Below are 10,391 nucleotides of genomic sequence, written 5' to 3' on the forward strand. Positions count from 1 at the left end.
CTGTCGTACATTCAGAGCCGGAAGCCGAGGTTGGGGAGTTTGATGAAGAATCAGAAGATTCTGATTAGTTTTTTTTTTTTTTTTTTTTTTAATGGTCCGTCGGAAATCCCTCGCAATATACCGACGATATAGCGACGACAACGGGTTTCATTGAAAATTGGAAAGGTCGTCGGTATTTCGTCGGAAAATACCGACGACCTTTTTTCTATAAAGTTTCAATCATAAAAATCTATAAATTTAGATGCCAAAACTATGAAAATAACACATAATAAGTGTTTAGTATAGTATTAGATAGCAACCGTTCAAATATAACAACTCATTAAAATATTTATGTATGCATATCATTGTTTTCATAACATCTCATCTTAACATTATATACTTATACAATCATATTTATATAAGCTTACACTACAAAAAATGTTGTTGTGTAAAATCGTGTTATAAAACATTTTTTGATTTTAAATCTTTATGCAAATACTATATATATTATCAAAGATTTGGATTTTGCATTTAGAAACTTGAAATCAACACCCTAAACACTAAGTCGTCGGAATTCCGTCGGAATATACCGACGACATGTGTCCGTCGGAAAATACTGACGGACACATTCCGTCGGAATTTCAATTAGCCCGGGAGAACCAAACCGCTTGAAAATTTTCGCGAATCGACATTTGGTATATTTTAATTATACCGACGGAATACCGACGAACCCGTGTCCGTCGGAATCCTCGGAAATAAAAACCCTTCTTCTTCCTTCTTCCTTATCTCCGCGGCCTCTCTTTCTCACGAAACCCTCCGGCGATTTCTCCCCCTCTCCGGCGATTCCGGCCTTTCTCCGCCTCTCTTCACCGGCGATTCCTCTCCCCACCCTCATATCTCTTCCCCAAACCCCAAATCATGTAAGAATCATCTCAAACCTTCTTTTTTATCAATTGTTTAGGGTTTTGGAAGTTGATCTCGGATTTTAGGTTGTTTGATTGAAAATTTTAGGATTGAATGGATAGTTTAGGATATATAAGTTAGGAATGTTGTTTGGATTGTTGTTTTAGTTTTTTTTGGAACATTTTTTGATTTTTAAAAACGTTTTTTGATTTTTAAAAACGTTTTTTGATTTTTTAAAAACGTTTTTTGATTTTTAAAAACGTTTTTTGATTTTTTAAAACGTTTTTTGATTTTTAAAAACGTTTTTTGATTTTTTAAAACGTTTTTTTTTATTTTTAAACGTTTTTAATATTTTTTAAAAATATTTAACAACATTTTTTCTATATTTATAAATTTTTTATAATTTTGTATACATATATATATATATATATATATGTAAATCATGTATAACAAAAATTTTAAAATTTTTTATAAGTTTTTATAAGTTTTCACTAATAAACTATGTATAATAAAACGTTTTTTAAAAAAAATATATAAATATTTAACAACATTTTTCTTCATTTATAAATTTTTAACAACATTTTTCTATATTTATAATTTTTTTATAATTTTGTATACATATATATATATATATATAAAAGGTTTAATAGTTTTTTTTAAACGTTTATAAAACCTTTTGTAAATATATAAATGAAAACATTAAAAATATAAATGATTTGAAAATATGTTTGATGGGTAAATTTTTTTTTTAGGGCCGAGGATGAAGCCCGCCCTGCAGCCCGTCTTCGACGTAGTTCGGTGAGCAGTTCCCGTGCATCGGGATCGTCTCATGACTCGGTTCCCGCATATATTCCCGCTCCAGCTCCCTCAGCCCCTCACGCTGCCCCTCACGCTGCTGCTCAACAGGATCCGGGGGTCATGCCGGTTCATCTATTGGTTCAACAACCAGGTCGAGAGCATCTCCCGTTTCTCCAACCCAACCCACAACGAGGCCATAGCACTTGGTTAGTATTTTTTTAATTTGTACCGTTATATTTTTTCCTTTAATTAACTTGCTAACTTGTATTTTTTTTTAAAGGTTCACCAAGTCGAAAAATGGCATTAGCCGGAGCATCAACCAGATGATGTACTCCATGCTCCGTTTTGGATATCCAAAGTGGAGTGTGATCCCTTCCGACGAACGAGAGTTGTGGTTTCGTCAGTTCGCGGTATAGTAACTCTTCATTTTTTAAAGTTTGAACATTTTTTAAATATATTTACTTATTAAATTGTGTTTGTTTTTTGTAGCAAGAGTTCAACTGGCACTCCGATCTTACGGAATCAGTCCGTAAGAAATTCAACGAAAAGGCCATGGACTCTTACACAAAGCAGATAAACTCGTGGAAGACAGTTTGGCAGAAGAACAAGAAGCCACGGTTCATCAGCGGGTCGGTGTGGGAGCAGTTGATAGCTCATTGGGAGAAGGAAGAAACTGCAGAGACGTCTTCTAGGAACTCTAGGAACCGGAAGAGCGATCGTGGCGGGAAAGGTATGTATGTGCACAACCTCGGCGCTTGCTCTATGTCTACTAAGGAGGATGAACTTGTAAGTTTTTTATTATTATTTATCTTTATATTTTTTAAATAAATATTTTATATATTTCTTGGCTAATAATGGCGATTTTTTTAGATCGAAGCAAATGACGGTAATCCCGTTGATCGTCTACAACTCATTAAGGTGGCTCACACTAACAAGACGACGGGTCAAATTCAGGACCCCGTGATCAGAGGTGTAGTTGATTTGGTGGAAGCTGAAATAGTTTCCCAATCTCAGCCTCTCTCTGATGACGGCGACTCCACGGGAGCTTCAACCAACCTGTCTCTATTGCAAATAAATGAGATGGTTGAAAAGGTAATTTTTTTATCAGTATATTTTTTTAATAATGTCGATTACTTACTTGTCCCTATTTACTTACTTTAAATATTTTTGTAGGCGGTTCCTAAAAGGAAAGGAGGCCGTTTAGTTGGGTTGGCCCGTCGTGCTTCTTCGTATCCGGCATCTTCTTCACAAGCTCCGTATGCCGATCCCATGATTCTCGAGGAGCTACATGACAAAGATGAACGGATTGGGGCATTGGAGGAGCAGAACACCACTATCCTTTCCGAGAATGCCACTATCCGTTCGGAGAATGCCACTATCCTTGCTGAGTTGGCATCCCAGAAGAAGTTCAACACCGAGATTATGCAGAAGCTAGATCGTTTGATGTCTTCGAGTTCATCTTAGTTTATTTCGGCTTTTTAAAACTTTCGGAATGTTTTTTTTTTTTCGGTTTGTATGAATTTTAAACTTTATGAATGTTTTTTTCCTATTTCGGTTTTTATGAATTGAAATTTTATAATATTATTACTTTTAAATTATTAATATCAAAAAATATATAAAAATGCAAAATTAATTTGAAAAAAAAAATGGGTATATACCGACGGAGTGGTCGTCGGAATTTACCGACGAACATATCCGTCGGAATTTACCGACGAACCTTGTTCGTCGGAATTTACCGACGGACAACGGTCGTCGGAATATACCGACGACCGTTGTCCGTCGGAATGTACCGAGGAACACTCTGCGTCGAAAGTGTCCGAGGAATGTTCTCCGTCGGTTCGTAGTTTTTCCGATGAACTCTGGTCTCGTGTATCCGCATCGTAATATCGTCGGAAGTTCGTCAGAATGACGTTTCTCAGTATTCGTCAGAAAGTCGTCGGAAGTTCTGACGAAATTCCGACGAATTTTTTTTTTCCGACGAAACGATACCGACGGACGGGTTCGTCAGAAATTCGTCGGAATCGGTCTATTCCGACGAATTTCCGACGATTTCGGCCATCAGAATCCCCCTGTTTTCTTGTAGTGATTCCGTGTCTCATCCGCTCTCCAGTAGATCATGCAGTTGTCAATACATACATCTATCACTTCATACGGTAGTTGAAGACCTGCAACAAGTTTCTGAACCTCGTAGTATGAACCCGGTGCAAGGTTATCCTCAGGTAGAATACCTTTGACAAAATCAGTAATCGCATCCATACATTCTTCAGCCAAATTATAGTCTGTCTTAATACCCATTAATCTAGTTGCAGATGATAAGACTGAATGACCATCTCTACAATTTTGATACAAAGGTTGTTTTCCTGCATCCAACATGTCAAAAAAACTCCTAGACTCGGGGTTTGGTTCTTCCCCTCTATAATGATCATGTACCATCTGCTCAGTACCTACACCATAATCTATATCCGTTCTAGATTCTTCTAACCTAATATCAGGCTGAGATTCACTAACAGGCTGAGGTTCGCTAGTACTACCATATTCATAACCAGTTTCCCCATGAAGGTACCAAACTTTATAATTACGTGAAAACCCTTTCATATACAAATGAGTCCAAACATCAAATTCTTTTATAACCTTATTATTATTGCAAGAAGAGCAGGGACATCTTAACATACCACTTTTTGCATCCGGTTGCTGTTGAACAAGCCTCATGAATTCTCCAATCCCTTGAACGTATTCTTCCGTAAGCAAATTGGTGTTCGGATCCAAATGAGGTTTATCCATCCACGAACGATAATAAACTTCTGAAGACATGATTTTCACGGAATTGTTATGACTAAAGAGAATGAAGAGAGAATGAAGTGTGAATGAGATGAATGAAGAGGGGTTATATTTATAGGAAATTGCTTACGGACCTCCGATGACTTTCCGACGGATGTAAGCAGTCCGTCGGAATTCCGTCGGAATTGTCCAATCTCATAGTTCGTCGGAATTCCGTCGGTATTTTCCGATGGAATTCCGACGACTTTGCTCTTAATCGGAATGTCGTCGGAAATTCGTCGGAATATACCGACGAACTTCCGACGACTACAACGGTTACATTTTTTATCGGAATGTCGTCGAAAAGTCGTCGGAAAATTCCGACGAACCAAATTTGGTCGGAATTCCGTCGGAAATGGCCGACGGAATTCCGACGACTTAATTTTTTTGGATTTGGTCGGAAATTTGTCAGTATTCCGTCACAAATTTCCGACGACCTTGGTGTCCGTCGGAACCTCCGTCGGAATTCGGTGTGTTTTCTTGTAGTGCAAGGAACCAAAAGCATCGCCTCAAGTGGAGGCCAGCAGTAAATCAGTAACCATATATACACATTCATACATTTTAATGCAAGATAAGATAATAGCACTTCTGCCACGTGGCCTTAACATAGTGGTCAGTATCGATAAGGGTCTTAACACCTTTCTTTAATCATGTGGCAGTTAACGACGTTATCATGAAATCTGGACCCTCTGGTTATTAGGGCCTTTTCCTCTTGCGGTTCTCGTTATATATAATAGATAACCAAAGCTATAGACAAACAAGTAAGTTAAGAGAAAAGAAGAAGAAGAAGAAGTAGTAATGGCTTCCTCTATGCTTTCCTCCGCTGCTGTGGTTACCTCACCGGCTCAAGCCACCATGGTCGCTCCATTCACCGGCTTGAAGTCATCCGCTGCATTCCCAGTCACCCGCAAAGCAAACAACGACATTACTTCCATTGCAAGCAACGGAGGAAGAGTTAGCTGCATGAAGGTAAATATCACTAGAATAATTGCAGGCATGTCCTTTATTACACGCAACTGGTGCATTCGAACATGAATCCCATTGAAAAATGTATATAACGTACCTTGGATCAATAAATGTCCAAAACAATATATACAAACTTGACTTAGTATTCACCAACTGGAAATGTGATTTAATTTGTAGGTGTGGCCACCAGTTGGAAAGAAGAAGTTTGAGACCCTCTCTTACCTTCCTGACCTTACCGAAGTTGAATTGGGTAAGGAAGTTGACTACCTTCTCCGCAACAAGTGGATTCCTTGTGTTGAATTCGAGTTGGAGGTAATAAAGAAAAAATAATTTTTGGATCTAAACATCCTTTATTAGACCATGTGAATTCTTATTATGAATGGTACTCTCATGTTTGTATAGCATGGATTTGTGTACCGTGAGCACGGAAGCACACCCGGATACTATGATGGACGTTACTGGACAATGTGGAAGCTTCCCTTGTTCGGATGCACTGACTCTGCTCAAGTGTTGAAGGAAGTCCAAGAATGCAAAACGGAGTACCCTAACGCTTTCATCAGGATCATCGGATTTGACAACAACCGTCAGGTTCAGTGCATCAGTTTCATCGCCTACAAACCACCAAGCTTCACCGGTGCTTAATTTGCTATGACATTCACATAATAATCTCTGCTCATTTCATTTCGAATTGTCTGTTTCTTTTCCCTTTGGTTTTCTGTTTCTCAGACATTCTATATCGGATTGTCAAATGTGTGATTGTGAACATGTAATCTCTATATTGCTTCTTCGTCTTGGTTACTTTCCGATGGCTATTAGGTTTTCAACTCTTATTGGGATAGGAAAACAGTCAAAATAACTTAACAAAACAGGTTAGATAATGTTAGTGGTATATTTTGTAGAATAGGAAAACAGCAGTACCTAGGAATATAATTTCAGATGAAGTTAGTTAGGTCATCAAAGATTCAAATAACAATCATTTTATCTTTTTATCGTCACATTCACAATAGTATCATATACGGGTTTATGTATATTTAATATAGATTACAATTCATTCATAAAATAGTCATCATTTGATATTTAACACTTATTACGTGGACTTTATGAGATCTTTTGTACACACTACTGGTACATTGAAAATAAGATACATGTATTATATATATATATAAACTACTTCCTAGATATCTTTGTTCTTATTTTTGTTAATTCTTTTGAAGGAAAAAGATAATAAATTTTCTACTTTTCTATAATACCCACACACATTGTTAACCACTGGGGGAAAGGATGGTCCACTTGAAATCTTTGATGGACACATTTGTGGACGGTGTGCATACATAAGATAGGGCATGTGGATAAGAATTTATCATAATATTTAACAAATACTAAGTGAAAATCTGCGCCTTGCGGAAGATGAACATTATAATATATATATTATGTATTATATGTTCTTTTACCTTTTAAGAAATAATAAAGAATAAATAAAAATTCATTAACTATTATGTATATAATTAAACTGGTATAATAAATTATATTAACCAAAACAATCACTTTCTATTTTATATGATATATAATTCAATTTTTAAATGATAATAACATTTTTTTTTGTCATCTGTTGGATTAATATTGAAACTTGAACAAAGGTTACATTAAGCCGGCAAGACAAAGATTCTTCCGGAGCCAGTAGCCAGCATAGTAAACAATACTATCTGGAGCCAAAGATTAAAATATAGAAAACAACACATAAACTAGAAGACACAGACCATAAAGGCAGATGACTACAAACATCTAGACGAGACTCAAACCCATTCATACAAGAAACAAACCGGACTGTTAGCTAATAGATAACCGTTGCTGTAGACTGCGCCTCCTCCTCCTCCTCTACGCCTGTACTCCACTGACCTCCTCCAATTCCAACTTAAACTCGCCACTGGACTTTGAAAGGGCTCAGCACGCGCCTTCTACGCGCCTCCACACCACAGCAAGGCCACCCAAGCCTTACTTAACACGATTCTTCTCCATACAGCCGGTAACCACTAGCCAACCACCACAGGCCATAGATCTGACAAGATCGATGTCTGTTGCGTCCAGATCTGAATCTCTTCACTTCAATCCGAAGACATGAAGCTTCTATTCAGATTTGAGACCATCGAAAACTAAAAAGAGAATAAAACTAGAAGAAACATGCAACCACCTTCTCACGGAACCAACGGCGAGAGGCCGCGGCCGGAGAAGGTGAAAAGACGACGACTCTGCTTTTTTTTTTCACTCGCTCTGCCCTTTTTTTCACCAGTATCAATGTCCAAAAAAAATGATAATAACATATATATATATATATATATAATTTATTTTTAATATTGATATCTATTAAATGATGTTTTTACTCATAAGGTTTTTTGATCATTTGTATATTTTTATAACCAAAAACTTTAAATCGTTGATAACAAAATTTTCACTCTGAAATTAATAATTTTATTAATTTATATATTTTTTAAAAAAATCAATGAAATATTTTAAGTTTAAATATTAATTTGTCAATAGTTGTTCAAATATTTATCAAGAAAAAAAAATTCAAAACAAATTTCAAAATTAAAATATTTATGTATTCTATATGTTATATAGTTTAATTTAAAAGATATTAATATATATATTTTTTAATCTTAATATTTATTAAATCAGATTTTTTAATTAAATTATTTTGTAAGCATTTGTATCTTATCATAGGAAAAATCTTAAACAATGGATCACAATAATTTGAATGTGAGAGTTTTGACAGTTTTAATAATTGATGGTCGTTTTAAAAAAAATATATAACATATACAGAAAAATCTAAATTTTTATTATATGGTTAATGTGGTCGTTTAATTTATTTTAATAATTTGAAATTAAACAAATATGATAGATGATACAATGATTTTTATTAAATCTGTATTATTAATTTTCATATATACTTTAGCCACATTAGAAAATTTTGTAATTTTTATTTAAGGAAAGAATGATGAATATTAATGATGAATTATGATTAATTTAATAAAAAACTTATTATATATTTAGATGAACCAATCTGTTTTTTTAGGATTCTGAAACTTATTATGGTGATGATATGTGTATACCTCAAATGTTGTAATGTTTTTCTTTTAATATATAAGAGATACACACATATATATATATTTCTTAATTCTTAATTGTAGTTAAGTAAAACATTGCTGCGTTGCAAATGTGAACTAGAACATCTACATAAACAAGACCTTTTAACAACTGAATATTTACTGTAAAATAGAAGTTTGTTTGAAGGAAAAAAGAAATATAATTTAAAAATAAGAAAAAATTTCTGGGAAGAACTTGTGATGCAGGTTTAGGTTTTCTATACAAGGAGCATGAGCCTTATAAAGAATAATGGACTTTGGAGAATAAGAAAACCGATAGAGATTTGTGTGCTTGTGTGATCGATCGTTTGGTGTCATTGCTGCCCGCTAGGTGCTAACAAACTTTGAGAGAATTCTAGAATTGAATTCTAGGCTCTTGGGGATTTTTAGATTACGATTAGGTTATCCTAATGAGTTCTTGCAATAGAAAACAACGGCATTTTAGGAGGATTGCACTTTATTTACGGGTTTACAAATTAGTTGTATTTGTTTTTATTCTAGTAAACTGGAAAATAATGTTTTCGGCACTTTACTCTAGCCTCATTCACACTTTCAATTGGTATCAAAACGATTTTCCGATAGGCCTGAGATTTTGGGTAATCGGGTCGGTTCCGAGTAGTTTGGTTATTTGAAAACTGTATCCAAATAGTGTTTGGTCGACGTATGGTTCAGTTTCGAATCGGTCAAATTTTTTGATGAAACTAACCATATATAACCCAAAAATGGGTAAATTTTGGTTCGGTTAAATATTACCCTATTTAACTAAAAACTGAAACTAGACTTGTTACCCAAACGACATCTGATTAACCAAAAAAAAAAACTCTAGAAAATGAAATGTTAAATGAAACCAGACTCATTAATCAAAGTGTCAAAGCAAAACAAGCCAGGAAATAAAATATAATTTTCCAACACAGAAAATGAAACAAACATAGCTCCATGAAACAAAGTTTTCAAATCACACCAGAAACAAAAAATACTTAAGTCTTAAACAAGAAGAACACAAACTGTCAAATTACTTGAAATATTGTCTTTTTAGCACCAAATGAGTCCCAGAGTTCACTCCTTACTCTATGTTGTATTCAGTTTCAAACTCTAGGAAAAAACAAAGAATACCATAAGTGTTCAAAACTTCAATAATCAAGATTATATTTGGAAGTTCTGATCATGACACATTGCAACCAAACTCTAGAATCAGCGTAAGTCTAGTTGAAGATTAGAAAATTTTAACTCGTTGTCGATTTTACCGAGTTTGGAAATGATGCTGTTGTACACTTCAAGTCAGATGCTGAGGTTGGAGAGTTTGACGAAGATTCGGATTCATGTCCGTCTGATTATTCTTCGGATTTTGGGTAGATTAACGTATTTAGAAAATCTGTAATCATATATTTAACTTTCAATTGTGTAGTTTTTTTATTTATTGGTTGTTGGAGTTGAATAAAATAGTTGTATTTTTTTGGTTGTTGGACTTAAGAAATTTACAATGTATTCGAAAATTATTTAATATTCAAAAATTTCTTTATTTTGTTGGTATTCTGTCGGTATATTCCAACAGAATTCCAATGAAAACACTTATATTGGGGTTTCGGTTTGGGGTTTCATTTCCATCGGAATTATACCAACGGAATTGACCAATGTCGTCGGAATTCTGTCGGAATATTCCGATGGAATTCCAGCGAATAAATGTTTTCGATATGATTCAGTTAATATTAATGTAAAACCGGATACCTATGAGGTCAAAAACACATATTAAGTGTCTAATAGGATGTGAGTTAAAAAGCATTCCATTTT

The 10,391-nt window shown here is 34.7% G+C and overlaps 1 protein-coding gene across 2 annotated transcripts; it reads left to right on the plus strand.

Annotated features, from left to right (window-relative positions):
- Window positions 1-5,075: 5,075 nt before the first annotated feature.
- Window positions 5,076-6,261, plus strand: LOC106444895 (ribulose bisphosphate carboxylase small subunit, chloroplastic 2-like). 2 transcript variants are annotated; one of them, XM_048754766.1, is made up of 3 exons: window positions 5,076-5,466; window positions 5,641-5,775; window positions 5,866-6,261. In XM_048754766.1, exons 1-3 carry the CDS (start codon window positions 5,296-5,298, stop codon window positions 6,103-6,105), a joined length of 546 nt encoding a protein of 181 aa, XP_048610723.1. In that variant the 5' UTR covers window positions 5,076-5,295; the 3' UTR covers window positions 6,106-6,261. The 2 variants fall into 2 exon arrangements, with proteins under 2 accessions (XP_048610723.1, XP_048610724.1); XM_048754767.1 differs by having other exon boundaries at window positions 5,178-5,466; window positions 5,641-5,768; window positions 5,866-5,977.
- Window positions 6,262-10,391: the final 4,130 nt, after the last annotated feature.

This window comes from Brassica napus, chromosome C4 (genome assembly GCF_020379485.1).
Source record: "Brassica napus cultivar Da-Ae chromosome C4, Da-Ae, whole genome shotgun sequence".
Classification (NCBI taxonomy): Eukaryota; Viridiplantae; Streptophyta; class Magnoliopsida; order Brassicales; family Brassicaceae; genus Brassica; species Brassica napus.